This window comes from Hoplias malabaricus, chromosome 7 (assembly GCF_029633855.1).
Source record: "Hoplias malabaricus isolate fHopMal1 chromosome 7, fHopMal1.hap1, whole genome shotgun sequence".
In the NCBI taxonomy this organism is placed as follows: Eukaryota; Metazoa; Chordata; class Actinopteri; order Characiformes; family Erythrinidae; genus Hoplias; species Hoplias malabaricus.
In genome coordinates this window covers 24728163-24746238 of record NC_089806.1, presented here as the reverse complement: position 1 = coordinate 24746238, position 18076 = coordinate 24728163, and the positions used below count along the sequence as shown (strand labels likewise).

Here is an 18076-nt window from a genome sequence, read left to right as displayed (position 1 = left end):
CCGTTATTTACCTGCAGCTCAAAAGCTCACCCCTCAAGGTGATGAGATTGGTTCCTTAGGTTTATGACATCAGAAATCATGGCTGTCTAAATGAGCCAGTTCTTTTGAAAACTACAGTTTCAAAGCACAAATGTTTGGCCATGGCACTGATAGCTAATTTCATTCCTGATACGTCTTGTAGTATATCTTCACTTAAGAAGAAGTGTATTGGCAATAGAACAATCATAGATGTAACCTATTATTCATCCAGTTAATTTCGTTTATTTGCTTAAAAACAGAACGCCACTTTTTATTAAGCTACTTCACTAAGAATGCCTGCATATTATTTATTTTAATGCCCATAAAGGAATCAAGGCTAAACCTTTCAGTAAAAGGAAGAAAAAAGCCCACACCCTACAATCAAACAATTCTCACTTTGTCTGGCAATTTTTCATAGAAAGTAATGAAGATGATGACAAACCTGATGATGATGAGGACAAGACAGAGACTGAGGTTTTCAGGTCAGTGCCTTTGTTGTATTTACAGCTAAAACTCCAGTGTTAAAAGGTGAATTTATATATATTTATATAGAGGGAGGGAGGGGCACGGTGGCGCAGCTGGTAGTGTTGCAGTCACACAGCTTCAGGTACCATGGGGTTGTGGGCTTAAGTCCAGCTCCGGGTGATTGCCTGGGTGCTCTGGTTTCCTCACACAGTTCAAAAACACATTGATAGGTGGATTGGCGACTCAAAAGTGTCTGAATGTGTGAGTGTGTGTCGTGCTTTGAAGGACTGGTGCCCCCTTCAGGGTGTGTTCCTGCCCTGTGCCCAGTGATTCCGGGTAGGCTCTGGACCCACCGTGACCATGAGCATATATATATATATATATATATATATATATTATTTATTTTTTTTTTTTTCTCTCCTCTCTCTCTTTGCACTCATCCAGTGGCATTCCAGCTCCTGCCCCTGGCACTTTAAGTGCTGGCTATTTTCAGGTCCCTCTCATGCTTTAAAGATTTGCTTGGTTGCATTTGTATTAGAGTCACATTGCTTGCAAGGGAGCGTGAGCAGGGCACTGAGTTTGAACAAAACCGCTTGATACATTTATTTCTCATTAGGTGGAACCGTGTCGCACTAATGGAGCATCTACATTTAATGCATCTTTTAGAGCCCAGGCCCAGCATGTGTGGGAAAAGCTCATGTTAAATTTGCTGTGCATATTAACATGTCACAGTAGGCTCGTCATTATTAAACAAAAATGCATAGTCTGAAGTGAAAATCCACCCACAGTGCTTTTGAATAAATCGTTCAACTTCTGTAACTAACCTTGCTGAAGCTTTTGTGACTGAATGCCAGCAAATCCTTACAGGGATGTTTCAGAATCTAGTGTACAACCTTTTAAGAAAAGTAGAAGCTGGTACATCAGCAAACAGGGGCAAATTCTCTCATTATTCACTTGATATGAAAAGGATTATTGAATATGTGGATATCCACTAATATTTGACTAAGTACTGTATCTTGATGCCATCTCTATGTTTGATATGAATTCTTTATTAATAATCAGGTGAGTATCAATCAAAACTATACATTATTTTGACCGTCATTCGAGATGTTTGTGTAAAGTAAATGTAATCTGTTTCAGTCCTGAAAGCTTTCCTCAGCTTGGACACGTATTAAAATATGTCTTGTGCGTATTTGAGAGAGCAAGCTCTCTTTTATTGGCTTGCCTTCAGCAGAAGTGACATTCTGAATTCAGAATTTCCGTTTTCTTGACACAAGGATTCTCATGGATCACATCACGTCACATGAATTGGAGTGGTGCACGAGCATGAAGATGCCCAAGTGCAAATTTCACTCCTCATTTAAGCTCATTGGCCTTAAACAGGCCCAGTTTGAGTTTCCGTTGCTGAAACCTGGCGTGTAAGCTGAACACCAAGCCCCACACGCTTTGAATTTAGTTTCATTTAGTTTTGCTGATGTAAGACACCTGAACAGACCATGGACTACAGCCAGCTCAGAGAGGTATACTGTCAGATAATCAAGTTTACTAAAGGTACAGACTGTTAATGTAACTATGAAAGTACAACAGTATTCCCTTTTCCAGAAGTGGATTAATTGTAAATATTCTTAGAATTATTGTTTTAAATACAAAAAAAGAGATATAGGGAAACAATGCAGCTTAGAAATCAGTTAAGAGCATGGCAGTGCTCTGGGCTTTGTGGTTCTCAGTGGATTGCATACTAGTACCTGTCATATCCCCCCACTCGAAGTAAATAGACATGTTTGTGTTGTTTATTGTCATTGCTTGTGGTTTTGTGTAGTGTAGTGCAGTGACCTCCCCAGCCATTTGAGGTTCTGGTTATGCAAGGGATTGGGCTTTCTTCCTTTTTTTTGTGAATTTGTTTCACAAAAACTCTTTCTGAGATTGAGTTGCCCATCCAATAAAGAGCACTACAATGACCCGGTGGGTAAAATGTGTGATTCCTACTCACAAGAGCCCCAAGAAAGTTACAGTAGAATATGGTATAATTGCATCAGTTACTGACTGCAAACCATTTTTTAGGGCAGTGGTTCCCCAAAGAGGGGGGCGGAGCACGTTTGAGAACTGCTAGCAAAAGATGGACAAGTTTTTGAGAGCTAAATATGCAGGAGATGATGTGTTTTCACAAGCCTCTTCCAAAGGGAAAACAAGAAAATATGACGAGGCATATCTCAAAGCAAATCTTACCAGTCACTGAAGCGATGAGAGGATTAAATGTGTCATTTTTACAAAGCAAATGTGCAGGTTTTAGGCTTTACCTCTCAGGAAGCTGTTTTGTAATTTATTTTTTTGCAGGGAAGCAATTAGGAGCAAATATGTTTAACAATGACTGTTAAGCACATTCACTATTTTATATTATTTCTATAAATAGATGCAATTTTGTAAGAATGTAAAAATAAATTCCAGTGGAGCTTGGAAGTATAAGGTGTGTAGATGTGTCAGATGGCGGGGTGAAAGGAGGGTGCCAAAATATTTTCATCTACGGCAGAAAAACTTTGTGAACCACTGTATAGGGTATCACACCACCTGCAGTTTTCAGAGAGTGTAGTGAAGCTGCTTATATACATTCTTAAGACACTATAAGCACAGACATTCCAGACGTCCCCAATATTAGCAGCTTCCCATTAAATATTCTGCACAGTGCAGTTAAAAGCAGTGCAGTGTCTTCCCTGCTTTAGGACACTTCTTTCGGCTCAGAGCTTGAAGGGTTTGATAAATGTTGCGACTTGAATTAGGTGCCCCAGAGAAAACATTAAGGATTGGCTGCCATGCTCTGCAGCTCTGGTGTTGTATTTTTCTATGGGTTACTGGGTAAATGTAGAAGTGGAGAGGCAGCTTTGGGTATATGCATTCACAAACTATGGAAGACTCTTCTACAAGGTATACAATATATGTCCAAATGTTTGTAGACTCGTATTCAGGGAATTTAGCTCTTAATGTGCACCCTTTGTGGGCACACACATTCAGATATGCACACACAGCAACAGGACTGTAAAATGCGACGCTCTCAAGCAGTTACACACAAGCTGTAGAACAGGGTTCCCTGGAGTAATGGAGCTCTGTCCAAATCTAGTTATTCAACATCAGTGCCTGACCTCAGGAATGGTGCTGTGGCTGAATACTATCATATCCTCACAGACTTTTTTAAACATCTAGTATAAAGTCTTCCAGGAGAGTAGGAGCCATTACTGCAGGAAATTACTACACTTTTATTTTAAATATTTGTGTGTTTTGAATAACTTACACATTACATTTTTTAATTCTACATTTTTATATTAATTTACTATTTATTTTTATGTGTACCTCATGCAACTATCTTGTAATTTATGGAAAGAGATTAGTCTCAAAATACTTTTCAAATGTGTAAATGTTAATTCACAAAGTAAACACACATCACAAATGTTTCACTATTCAAAAATAAATACAGCCTAATCTGTATCTCGTAGTCTACAATTTGTAAAAGTACGGTAAAATTCATAAATACATGTTTTCGGTTTTCATAGATATATCACAATTTTATGCCAAAATAAATACATTTGTTTAATTATACATGGCATATTTTTGTAAAGTCGAAGTCTCGAATTTAAAATGTATTTGTAAATTGTTGAATCTGCATTTGTGGATCAAGTCACTTGCGTGTTTTCCATGACATGCAATTGTTCATTTCCTCTCGCGAGATTTTGGATTTTGAGACTTTCCTTTTGCATTTCACACGATCCAAATACATTTATGGATACAGCCTGATCCATAAATGTGGCCAGAAGGCGAACAAGCCACCGCTAGTTGGCCCCAGTGGACTCATGTGATGCTCTCAGGGCCTCAGCAAAACAAGCCCCTGTAGGCGGGACTGTGACTCCATTGGCTGTCGCACTAAATGATGGAGCCAACTCTAGCTGCTGATTGGCTAAATTAAAGTGATGACCAATGAGAAGCGCATTTTCTGTTAAGGAGCCGTATCTGCCCTTCCCTCCGGCTGAGTGAGCGCGTCTGTCTGAAACAAATCACCCATTTTAACAATCTCACCTCAAAAATATGGAACACAACCCGTCCCATATCAGTCCAATACGCAACACGGCTTTTAGTGTCCAAATACAGGATGATTTTAGAGTATTTTGTTTGGCGACCCTAGTCTGCAGCTGAATTAGGGAAGTTCCGCTGGACTTTAATGTCGTTAAATTTAGGGCACCTTCAAAAGTGTCTGTGATGAAGCTGAATTCAGTGGCTTTTTGTTCGAATTTCCACAAAAAATGTTACGTGAAGGCGTCTCCATTAATGTTACATTCTGTAGCAGCTGCCCAGAGACAACCACTCACTTGTTTTGGCATTATCAATCTGTTAAGACATTTTGGCAAAACCAAAGTGCCTTTATTATTTATAAGATTGATGAGAAATATTGTTTATTTTGGGAACATGTATTATTTGTGAATTGGTGAATGATATAAATAAAATTAAAGCATGTATGTATTTTAAGATATTTTTGTAGCAATGTATTTCCCCCTAACCATATTATCTTTGTATTATGTACAACATGATTTGTATATTTTCTATATACTTTTGATAATGTGTACTGTCTATTTTCCTGTCAGTAAAAACTTCACGAATGCAGATTCTGCAGTTTATAAATAAATTTTAAAATTTTACAAATATATGCAATGTAAATTTAAACAATTGTTTTTATTATGAATGTAACTCTATTTACACAAATTGCAGTCCATGAGACATTAGTTTGTGAAATAGTGAAACATTTCTGAGTTGTGTTTAATTTGTGGATTAACACTTATGCATTTGTAAAGTATTTTGAGACCCACCTCTCTCTCTCTCTCTCTCTCTCTCTCTCTCTCTCTCTCTCTCTCTCTCTCTCTCTCTCTCTCTCTCTCTCTCTCTCTCTCTCTCTCTTATATATATATATATATATATATATATATATATATATATATATGTATGCAGTTGAAAGAGTTTAATGCTAAATAACTATATTTGAGTGCAGTAGTGGATTAATATAAGTATTATTAATGAATTTAATCTTTGTTCTTGTTTCTCCAGTGCTCTGGTGGGGGATCTGGAAGGTTTTAATGGAGCAGCTGACCAGGTGCTTATCTTTTCATGAGTGTGACTTCTGCCCTTAGTCATTGCAGTATGTTGAGCTTAGCATTTGTATTGCCTTGTTTCTAAGGACACTGATGCTGAGTGTGACTCGGACAGTGATGATGATGATGATGACGTGCGCGTTACCATTGGAGACATTAAGACAGGAAGCAGCCAGAGCATGTGAGTTAATCAGAAATAAACTTGTACTGAACTCTTTGTTCCTGTTGCTTTGTTATGAAGGATGAAACGTTGATGCAGTGATATGTATAATTCATCCCCATTGTGTATGTTTTCTTTTTGCAGTAACGCTCCTGTCAGTCTCAGCATTAAAGCATCAGGCAGAACTATTTTGCCAGGTAATTGCATGCTAACATTATAGCTCCCTGCTTATTAACTCATTGTTGAATCAACTGCCCACTGGTTTCTGTTGTAATTTAGTATGGAGAACAGTACAGAGAACCTCATCATAATTATAGCTTATTGTAATAAATCTTATTGTGACTTTGAATGTTTCTTTAGCAGTATGTTTATCTACAAGTTTTGGTTGTAAATAACTTGGGTCTCTGAAATGTTAATAAAAATAAAAAGCTATGCATTGCACCTTGTTCTATCTTCCTTAATATTCAGAGGGAAACAGGTCTGGAATATGCCGACTAGTTCTGTATCCTTGGTGTCTGTTTAAGCAGCTATGCAGTAAGATTATGTGCAGAAAGTGGCTCTCAGCTGTCATGCTGAAATTAACATGGGCGTCCTTGAAAATGATGTTGTCTAGAAGGCAGAATATGTTGCTCTAGAATATGTATATACAGGCCAATCAAGTTCTTCCTCATTAGACATTCATGTCTTCATGGACCTTGCTTTGTGCACTGGTGCACAGGCATATTGGAACAGGAAGGAGCCATCCCCAAACTGTTCCCACAAAGTTGGGAGCATTAAATTGTCTAAAATCTCTTGGTATGTTGAAGCATTGAGTTCCTTTCACTGGAACTAAGGGGCTGAGCCCAACATTTGAAAAACAACACACACCATAATACTCCCTCCACCAATCTTTATACTTGGGACAATGCAGTCAGACAAGTAATGTTCTTCTGGCAACCCCCAAACCCAGACTCAACCATCAGATTGCCAGATGGGAAAGTACAATTTGTTACTACTGCTGCTGCAGAGTCCAGTGGCAGCATGCTTTATACCACTGCAGCCAGCGCTTTGCATTTTTCTTGGTGATGTAAGGCCTGGATGCAACGATTCGACCATGGAAGCCCATAACATGAAGCTCTCTACACACTCTTCTTGAGCTAATATAAAGGCTGTCTGTCTGCAGGTCTGTAGTGATTTACCCTGCAGAAAGTTGGTAAAGTCTATGCAATATTTATCTCAGCATCAGCTGACCCTGCTGTCATTTAACATGTTTTACAACTTTGTTGCCGAGTTGCTGTCGTTCCCAATTCGCTTGCATTTTTTGTTATAATACCACTGACAGTTGACTGTGGAATATTTAATAGGAACTGTAAGAAGGCTGTTGGGGTTTTCTCCACATGCCAGATAAGTTCTTCAAAAACTTGAAGAAAAAAAAAAAAAAAAAAGTCTTGGGTAAACAAACAAGTCTCAATCCACCCTTGCTCATAAAGGGTGAAGCCTTTCCCGGATTTTCTTACTTTTAAATGAATGCGTGTTTGCATAATAAAAAAGTTAAATCTTAAACAGCTCCTCTGCTAGCACTTTTGGAATATTTCTCAGGTGTCAGTTTTTAACGGATTGTATATTTTCAGAAACAGAAAGTTGTTAAGGTAAAACATGGAATATCTTGTCTGTTGTACCATTCGAACACAGGACACAGAGGATTAACTCATCACTACTCTCTCTCTTAATTTTCATATCTGTACTTTTTTTATTTGAAGTTTGTGGTTCTGTTTAACCTTCAATGACACTTATGTGACATTTTGACCATGCTGACCAGTGAGGGAGCAAGACTAAGCTTTTCTCACTTGAGCGTTTTTCCTCCTGTGCATGTTTTTTCCCCAGGCTCGAAGGCTAGAGGAGTAGATTTGGATGCTGAGAGCAGCATCAGCGGCACTGCTGTGGTAGAGGCAGATGTAGAGTCATTTGAGGAGAAACCTTGGAGGAAGCCAGGTATGTGTTTTTGTCTTTGTCCAACTTGGATGGGCAGAAGGCATCTTAGATTAGATCTCATTGAAGCATGAGCTTGAGCGGTATAGAAAAAAACAGCATGATATTATAAAGTAATGATTTGCAGATTATATTACAAAATGCTAATCAAACAAGCAGCAAAGAAGCTGCTGATGTCCCTAGAGGCCAAGCCTCAGAATCATGAGAAACAGGAAATTATCCAACATAACATTGACAGTAGTTTTGTTTGTGTTTGTGTGTGTCTTTGTGTATCTCTGCCTGTCCAGGTGCAGACCTGTCTGACTACTTTAACTATGGCTTCAGTGAGGATACCTGGAAGTCTTACTGTGACAAACAGAGGAGACTACGAATGAACCTTGAGGTCCTGACATTGGGCTCCTCCAATAAAATCATAGTATGCTGCATATTGTTCTTAACCCTGTCCGCTTTCATTAACCTGTAAACATGTGAGAGTAATATTCTACATATAACTCCCTCTGACTCTTTTTGTCATTCTTCATTTATTTTTCTTCCTCTTTCTTCGTTTTTTATATTTCTTCTTCCCCTATTTTTTTTAATGCAATGTCTCATTTTTATCTCTTTCTCTGCTCCTTTTTTACCCGTTTGTGATTGATATTATATTTCCCATTTTCTTATCCGTGTTCTGTCTGTTTCTGTCTTTCCAATTATGTCTTTGTCTCTCTTTCTGACTCTCTCTCTCTCTCTGTCTCTCCCCCTGTCATTATTTTATAGGTGAATCATGATGACCTCTCCTCTAAGTTGGATTGTTCCAGCTGGTATGTACTACACTTCCTCATTGGTTTTCTCCCCTTTATCATGGCACCTGTTTGATGCTCACAAGTATGTGGGAGCCTCTTCAAATAGAATTACCCAGTTACACATGAGTGTCAAATGGCCACTGAGTGGATTTATTGATCTTGTTAAAGTGCAGGAAAGGTGGGAGTGTGAATGTGCTCTGGTGTGAAGGCTGAAGTCACTGTTAATGAAAATGGAAGGATTTTGCATAATGATAGTGTTTTGTAAAATAGTTACCGTTTATTTAAACTCTTTTGCTTTTTTGTCAGATTTTTGAAGGGTGGAGGACTTTTTAGGTGCAGGATTCTTGGACAATTTGGTGATGAACTTGGTTAAAGAACCCCTCATCCAACCATCTTTTTATTGCCTTGGTTTAGTGCCTTAGTGACCCTCTATGTTTAAGCTTTAGTACATACATCTCCTGTGATTATATTATTTAAAAAATCAGCCTTTATTAACTATTTGTTGTACTTTTATCCAATACAAGATGCAAAGTACCTCATAGAATTGTCTTGCTTCGGTCAGTCACTCAGTCACACGTGTATACAGCACTGCATATTTTATGTACCACAGGGGTCGTTATATTTCTTACCTACAAACTCACATTTAGAAACTGCTCCATAAGGGGTTAAGCTAGGTTTATACTTGACGCACTGAACATAGCGCGAGGGTGTGCGTGCCAAAGTGATGCAGTCACGGCGACCCCACCCCTGCACGCTGACCCCTCACGGTGTATGGTCATGCACCTCCAAATGTCTGTAACTTGGCCAAGTACGTGCCACACTCCTGGGTACTCCATCCATTTCCACTGGTTATGTAGTGTACTGCCACCTGTCCTTTCCAAGAATACTGCGCCAATGTTAGCATCAAGAATTAATGCCAACACTGCTTGCTCAGGTTCGCCCAACACCCTGAAGTGCAACTAAAACTGAGCATTTACTATTGTGGTTAGCATCTTTAACACTTTTTGCCCTTGTACAGATAACAGTATGTAAAAATTAGTGTCATAAATCACATAAGCAACGTGACCAGTCTATGGTTAAGGAAAGTGTGTGATAATTTAGGCATGCAATTTTTCTTCATGTTAATTTTTTTTCCCTTTGTTAATTACTTTTCTGTCCAGTGACTGCAGCGTGAAAAGACGTGGTTGTTCGCTTCACATGTCTTGGAAGACGCATATGTTGGCTTTAATCCTTCCAGCTTCCCAGCTAGTATAATGGAATAGAGGGAGACATAGTCCCAAGCCCATTTCTTATATTTACCACAGCCCTCGTTTTCAAGTGTTATCTTGCCCCTTGGAACTGAATTACAAGGTACAGTGGTAAATAAATCATCCCCTACTAACTGGGACAACCCTTCAAGAGCATGATTTGTCATCAGGCTGCAGTGATATCAGATCACCTCACTGCTGAACCTTAGATAAATTGAGGGCGTTCTATGCCTTCAGAAGCATTTGGCAACAAAGTGATATGTGATATGAAATATCACCTTCTGTGATATGAAAGTGAATTCAGCGTATTATTTGGCAACATTTTCTTTAAAACGGCCAGTCCCTTGATAAATATTATAGTAGCATCAGGTGTGATATACTAATTGCTTCACCCTTTAAGGTGGAATTGGAACTTTACTAGCTAACTACTGAGACATTAGCATATTGCTAGTGATATTTTATGTGTCATAAAGTTAAAGGTCATATACCATCCAGTCTACATTGAATTAAGATAATACGGTGGTTATCATAGTTTGTCATAGCCTTGCTGGTGATTCACAAGGTGTTTGTAAAACTGTTTGCAAAGAGCTAATGTCGCTTTTCCACCGCATGGGTCCAGCTTTAATCAACCCGACGCTACATGGCTTGGCACGCTTAAAGCTTGTCGCCTTTCCACTGGCAGGGCTCCCTTGCGAAATGGACCGGTGTTGTTGCAAAACCCCGTCTCTAACAGGAATCGCTTTTGAAAAACCACAGCAACGGCAGCGGAAAAGTTAGGCGCTGTTTACTCATCATTCATGTGTTGTTCTTGTTGAGCTGAACACGGCTTGGCGCCCCAGTTCTTACTTGTTGCATGTTCTGCTTTCACTGGAAATTTTCGTCGGCTACCAACCTAAGGAGCATATAAACCTCTTTAAAACACCTCAAGGTAAAGTTACAAGCTGCTGTTGTGAGTCCAATAAAAATAAATGCAAAAGCTGCTGTAATTTAAGAGATTTTACAAGCAGCGTGTTTGTGCTGGATTTGAGTGAGCTCTGCACTTCGTCGGGATTGACATGGCTCTGGCCAATCAGAACTCTGCAGGGTTTACACGTCACCATTTAGTACCTACCTGGCACGGTTGGAACCCTGGGGGAATTGGGACTGAAAACCTACCCGGTTCCAGGGACCAGATTTGACCAGTGGACAAAACAAAAGAGGAATAAACATGATTTTTTGTCAAACTTATTTTAACGTGGCTTTTCACTTTTTCAGTCCTTGAGAACTCTGTGAAGATATTTTGCTGTGTGGAGATCATCTGTTGCATTTATTATTTGAGTAAAGTAGTAGAGTATGAATTAGGTTAATATACAGTTGTTTAGTTCCAGTGAGTTTTTACCTACAGTATAAGCTACAGACTATTGTTAGTATATTTTTTCATCCCTTCCCAGGCTGTACACAGGTTAATGGACAGAGACAGTGAGAGATGTAGAGACACAGCAACTCCCTAAGTGAACATGCTGTAGTTTGCAGTAAGCACTAGGTCAGATTTCTATGTTTTCGGGTTATGTCTAATGCTGATATGCAATATTGATGTGATCCATTTTATCTGGTGATGTTGTAGGGGCTGAAATAGGTTAGTGTTTAATTTATGTGTCTGAATCTGTGGTAGTGTGCACTGTCTTGTACAAGTATGTGCATTCGTACTTCTGTTTGAATGAGTATGACTTGTGTATTGTCAAGCAGTTGAGAAATTTGCTTTGTGAGGATGAAGGCTCCTTCTTTTTTCTCACATGAAAATGCTTCAGGTGTATGTGAGTGCACATGCCGTTCTGAACAGATTAAATCGTTGGGATTAGTACTTGACATGTCTACTATGAGTGGTTGTGTATCTGTGACATATATATTTACCCCAAAAGATGATAATGATGACTGTTACACTTACATGGTGCTTTTCTAGATCCCCAAAGTGCGTTCTTAAGAATATTAGGAAGTTGCCTCAACCACCACAAATGCGCATCCACATCTCCATGTTTGATGCAATGGCAGCCAATCCACACCAGTACACTCAACACTCATCAGCTGTTGGGTAGAGAGGAGACCAGAGGGACTAATAAAACCAGTAGAGGATGGGCGTGCCTAGGACATCAGAGGTGACCACAGAATCAAATTTAGCAGGACATGGGGGTAACAGCTGTACTATTTTTGAGGAAATGCCCTGGGTCTTTCATGACCTCACAGTGTCTCATTCGAACCACAGCATCTTTTGTTCAGTAGTGTCCCCATCACTGAACATTGGGATCTACACAGACCACAGGGTCAGTGCTGTTGGCTCCAGCAAAATAATTTCCAGCAGCCACCCAAGCTTTTCTTGAACGCCTCCAATCCTAGTACTGGCCAACCCCGAACCTGCTCAGTGGATTTGCATGTTCTGGTGTTCAGGTCATATGATTTCAGGAATAAACACCCAAACAGAGCAGAATCTGTAACATTCTTCATGATGCTGGAATGCTCAAAGCACAAGGCAGTGGTGAATAGCCATGGCTTTGAAGCAGTGATTGGGCTGAAAATTAAGTGGAGGTAGATTGAGTGGAGGTAGATTCAGGAATGATATGAAGTGTGTTGGAAGAGTATACAGCAAACACATGATCCTGTGTGTGCGTGTGGGTTTTTACAGGAAGTCAAACAGCTCCATCAATGTCGTTGGAGGACAGACAGAGATCATCAGTCGTGTAGAAGGACGAAGACGTCACAATTCAGAGGAAAACAATGAGAAAACACAGGCGAGGAGCAGTGTGTGGGAGGGGTAATTGTTGGAGACATATTTGTATTTAATGAATGGAGTGTGTCAATAGTGGGGGGGGGGGGTGTGCGTGTGTTTTGCAGGTGCAGCCTACCTCCAAAGCGCAGTCCCCAGATGCTGAGTTGCAGTCCTCCAAGCTGCATCCTTTCTTCCCTCCCAACATTCCTCCTCCCCCCTTCCCTCCTCTCTCCATCAGCACCACTCCCCCTCTAATACCACCCCCTCCACGTAAGTACACTCTCTCTCTCACACACACACACACACACACTCTAGTGTACTGGTTTGGTTACGTCACAGTAGTGTGTCAGACCGCAGATTTTTCCTTCACCTTTCCAGAGACCTATGCATTAATTTAGCTCTTGTGACAGTGCTAGAAACTGGCCAATGTCAACGCTTCATACCACAGCAATGTATGCTCTCATAGGTCCCGTTTGTCTTTCTGTCTTTGTTTGTTTCTTGCAGTATTCAAACATGTCAGTTGCTGTTTACATTGTGTAAATACTTAGAGATGTACAGCTCAATAGTTATGGTCCAGAATACATCACAATAAAACCATTCTACATTTACATACATTAAAAACATTACCCATGTTTGTGTCCACAGCTATGATGTCTATGTTAGTTATTGCACTTTATTGCACTGACGTGTTTAATGAAGAGTCAGTCAGATTTGTTCTGCCACTAGTGCTCTGTTTATTTTGATTCAAGCCTCAAAGGCAGAACGTTTCTATTGATCCATAAGAAGCCAATAAAGTAGGTCAAATGTCATCCCATCTGCTCTGCTTGTGCTACCCTGTCCATATGGTCAGCCACAGGGAAAATGTTCATTTCCTTGGTCACCTGTAGCTAGCAGGTCATATGTCCAGTGTCCTGTAGTGTGTCCTGGTTGTCTTTTTATAGATGTTTGAGTCAGAGTGTCTAGGTCTCTGCAGCTGTCTCAATCCATATGGCATCTGAGGGCTGTGTTTGATAGGTTTGATAATTTTGTGATTTATCAATACGCAAGCATTTGGGTATTGGTACCTAGAAACCACAGGGGTGGGGGGATGGGTTCTTTTTGGACAGTTTTCTGTTGACCATAACAGGTTGTCCAATCAATTCTGATGCTTCTGAAACCTTGATTAACTGAATCATGTGGGTTAAAGTTAGGGTTGCACAGACATGATAATGGGCTGATGCAGATATAGGACATTATACATGTACATATCTGCTGATGCAGATGTTGATGCAGAAATATAAGATTAGGCAAATTTGACATATTTGCACATTATTTCACAATATTTGCTCAAAAAAATCAAAGCTCCAGCCAGATGCAGATAATCTTAAAAAATAAAATAAAATAAAGAGCAATTATCTGCCAGTACAGACATAATTCTGACATCGCTGTTGATCAATAGTTAATATAGTAGCTAATAGAAGTAAATAAACTAAAATGAATAAATATATAGACCATATGCAAAACAACTGAATATTTTTGTGACTTGATTTAATGTCACTGTTTCCATAGAAAATGTTGCCCATATTGTATGTCAAAGACAGCAAGAAAAGGCCTAAAGCACCATAAATGCCTCTGAGTGCACATTAATGGGGAAACGTATGTTGTATGAATATGAATGTTTAGTTTTGCTAATGTGAGCACATTTGCTGCCCATTTGTGTATACGTTAGAGTGCCTGTGCATATACGTCTGTGTGTGATCTCACCCATATGCGCAGAGGCTTTTGTGTACATGTGTGTGTAAGCGTCTGCAGGTTTTCTGGGCATCTCTGGCTTACTGTCTGTCTCCCAGCCTTCCTCATCAGCCTCGGCTGTGCGCAGGAAATCCACAGCTGAGATCCTTCAGCCCTTCATCTTCAAAGCCTTATCCAAAAAAAAAAAAAAAAAAAAAAAAAAAAAATCACACCCAGCCAAATCCTGCACCCCCCTTCCGACCCCTGCAGACAGCCTGACCCCCGTTCGCCCCAAAATGCCCTTCATCCCCTTAATGCTACCAAAATATCAAACATCCGTGCCAAACCCTGCCTTTGAAGTGCACCCTTTTAAGCTTGGCTAGGGTGTTTTATCATAGGACCCTTCCTCTATCTATAAACCAAGCCCTTACACATAAACCCACAACTCCTGACTCCCCTTGCACACACCCACACTCTCTCTCTCTCTTACACACACAGACACATACACACACACACACACAAACACACACATGCACTGGCCTGTCCTGCGTTTCCTTTTGTGATGTAGATGTGTGGTGTTGGGCTAAAAATAGCGGCCCCGGGGCAGGAGAAAGTGCCACGGCAGCAAATCTGCGGCACGAGAAATGTGCTGAATGACCCAGCTGGAGAGAGAGTGGGGGAGAGAGGGATGGTGTAAAGTACTGCAGTTAGGAAAAGGAAAGGTGTATTTGAAAAAAAGTGTCACAGGGAGGGATGTGTGTGAGAGAAATTGCAAAATAGAGGACGGAGGAGAAGACAAATTAAGCTTGATTGATTACACTCCCTAGCAAGTGAGCACGAAAACCAAGACTTTTGGGATCAATTATGGCCTGATGATTGCATCTGTATTTATAAAGGTTGCAAGACGCTCTTTTCCCAATGCTAAGAAATTTGAAAGAAAAATGCATGAGTTTTTCAAACATTAATGAGAAATTGAGATGAGACAGGATAGAGGACAAAGCTCAGTGTTGACTCAATGGTACCTTCACATGTTATCAGAATTAAGGTTACACATTAAGGTTGCACATGAACTCTCCCTCTGAGTTGAGGTGGCACTCAAACTTTCTAAAATGGCAAAGGAGAAAACAAAGTCAGATGGGTTAGTACATGTTTGTTACTATTTAACATTGAAGATGTTTGTTTGTGCACATCATTTTAACCTACGGTATATATGTATTCATCTTGACATAAAAAAATGCTATTAATAGTTCTATCCAAAGCAAATTGATTACTCTTTTAGCATGGTGCATTATTATGTGTTATTAATATTTCATTAGCTGATGTTACGTTCCCTATGTTTACCTTGTGCACAGTTTTGCTCCAACAACAAGGCTGTACTCATAATTCCGACTTCACAAGTGGGAAATAGGATACTCCGATTAGCATGTGAAGGCGGCATAAGGATCTCAGGGAAAACAAAAGAGATGGGTAAAAGGTTGCAGTCCTTTAATTCACATAATACAGTTGACAGGAATGTATCAGGCATCACAGTATGTTTACTGGAATGGCTTCATACTGGGTTAGGGTTAGCTCCCACATTGAAGCAGGTTTAAAGATTGGTATTGATGCTTTTAAATCAATTCTCATCACCTAGAATCATATTTGGAACTGGCTCCAAAGTTTCTGGAATACAACAGCCCTAGCATTAGCGGTTTTGGTAAAATATCTCATGAATCAGCAACAAAGCAGAAAAATTTAGTAGGGATGGAAAGAATGCTATTTGGTGACAAGTTCTTTAAAAACGCTGAGAATCATTGTCTGGTCTGTGGAATGTAATGGAATGAAGAACCTTATACAGGAATTAGCTCATTTGCAAAAAGATGAAATCAAGGCATAGTGCGCTATGTCTGTCTAACTGTAATGATATGACACAAGGACAGGAAGATTATAGCTCATAAAAAATCAATTCCAGACTTCAGAGTTTTAGTGTTTTGTTTTCTTTGAGCTTCTGCCTCATCCTGACAGTCTCCCTTTCCATGCCGCTGGTCTCCAAATGCCTTATTCTGTCAGTCTCTAAAGAAGAAAACTTGACAGAAGCCAGCTGGCCAAAACTCCTTTTCTCTGAAAGTCCCACATAAAAAATAGAGAATAACCAGCTGATGAGTGCAGTCCGGAATTAGCTGTAACTATAGCCCAGGAACAAAACGACATTTGATAGATATTCCTTTGTCTGAGAGGGACCATAGGCCCATGAGTCCAACCTGTAAATCAAAGTGACTCCCAGATGCTTAAGCTTTCAGAGGCAGTTGGATCTGATTTGAAAGCAGAGACCAGGGCTTTTAATGGAACCTGAATCTGAAGACGGTGTAGAAAAAAAAATCTTGCATACAATCAATACACTCCAGCTCCTTGTTGGTTTGAATTAAAATGCAAATCGGAACAATCCACAGAACAAAACTTCCATGCAAGTGACCTTCATATAAAGGTCTGGACAGACAAGGTCAGAGCAATGAGCAATCTCAGGTTGTAGAAGTAAGAGAATATTTCAGATACAGGTCCGTTGTTCTCTTCTACCAAGCCAGATGACTTGTGACAAAGAGGACTGCTGATTTAAAAAGAAAATAAAATAACTGAAGCATTTTCCCAGTTCTTTTTAGTTCATCTGAATGTTCAGGAACACAAATCAAATGAGACCAACAAATGATGACCTGCATAAATTAAGTAATTCCTATAAAACAGCCATAAGCCTAAAAGCACCCAAATCTGTTGTTAAAATAATCATTAAGAAGTGGCAAAACAAACAACTTTGTTTTGCCAAGTACTACAGATGGGAATTTGCAAATGGTATTGGCCATTCTGGGGCTGTCAGTCTCTAAATCTATAGCTCAATGTCACCTACTTGCCAACAAACTCTTTAGGTAAGCTAGAAGAATGCATTTGCTTTCCACTTGCCATAAGCCTATGCATCTGGATGCATACTTATTAGTGGACTAGAGTCATGTTGTATGGGCAAAGGCAAGGAAAACAACTTTTTGGCATAAAAAAAGATACACGAAGAGCCTCATCTCCACTATTAAGTTTGACTGTAGATCTGAAGGCTGTTATTCCTCTAAAGACCCTCAGAATCATTGGCTCCATGATGTACCAGAAGATTTTAAATGAAAACATGGCTGCCTCAGCTGACAAAGCTAAAACTGGATGAAGCCGGAAGAACGATGATCCAAAACAGACATTCAAATCCACACAAGAATGGTTCACTGATCACAGAATAAAGCTTTTGGCGTTACCATCCTAGTACATTGAAACACATGAAAAGTTTTGAGACCTGAAATGTTGAGAAACTATGAAACAGCAGAGATTCTGAATTATCGAGGAATGGAGGAATGGTCTCTGATTCTTAGCTGTTTTTTTGGTAAGAGTAGGTGGCTCAACTTACTAAATATGGTGGGGGCAATGATAGTCCTGGTTTTTATTTAAAAATGTTTTCTTTTTTGTTTTGTTTTTTCCAGATAAGGTTTACTTCAAGGTCAGTTTTTTTTATTTTATTTTATTCTATTCATTTTCTAAATGCAGGTGTTTTTTTTTTTTGTTGTTGTTGTCTTCATGACTTTTAAACCCAAATAAAAATGGATAATAATAATAACTGCTTATAATAAATACTTATTTTCATAAACTTTGGAAACATCTCTATTTTTGGCAGAAATATTATTCATAATTGTAAGTATAATATACAGTACTGTGCAATATTTAGGTACCAGAGACTGAGATTTAAAAAGCTATTTACCTGTGCAGTAAATGTTCATTTGCTAAAAAACTATTAAACAAACAACAATTAATGTCCAATATTACAATAAAGCCAACTAACGTTATTCCAGTGAGTGTGA

The 18076-nt window shown here is 39.4% G+C and overlaps 1 protein-coding gene across 6 annotated transcripts in view; it reads left to right on the top strand.

Moving 5' to 3' along the window:
- Positions 1–18076, top strand: part of fip1l1a (FIP1 like 1a (S. cerevisiae)) — a 40302-nt gene that overhangs the window by 1260 nt on the left and 20966 nt on the right. For all 6 annotated transcript variants that reach the window (XM_066676890.1, XM_066676889.1, XM_066676888.1 and 3 more), the window contains exons 2-10: positions 437–500; positions 5566–5611; positions 5696–5790; positions 5914–5966; positions 7633–7740; positions 8025–8152; positions 8491–8534; positions 12420–12525; positions 12629–12773. In XM_066676890.1, the coding sequence (XP_066532987.1) occupies positions 437–500; positions 5566–5611; positions 5696–5790; positions 5914–5966; positions 7633–7740; positions 8025–8152; positions 8491–8534; positions 12420–12525; positions 12629–12773 (789 nt within the window). The remainder of the gene's footprint in view (positions 1–436; positions 501–5565; positions 5612–5695; positions 5791–5913; positions 5967–7632; positions 7741–8024; positions 8153–8490; positions 8535–12419; positions 12526–12628; positions 12774–18076) is intronic.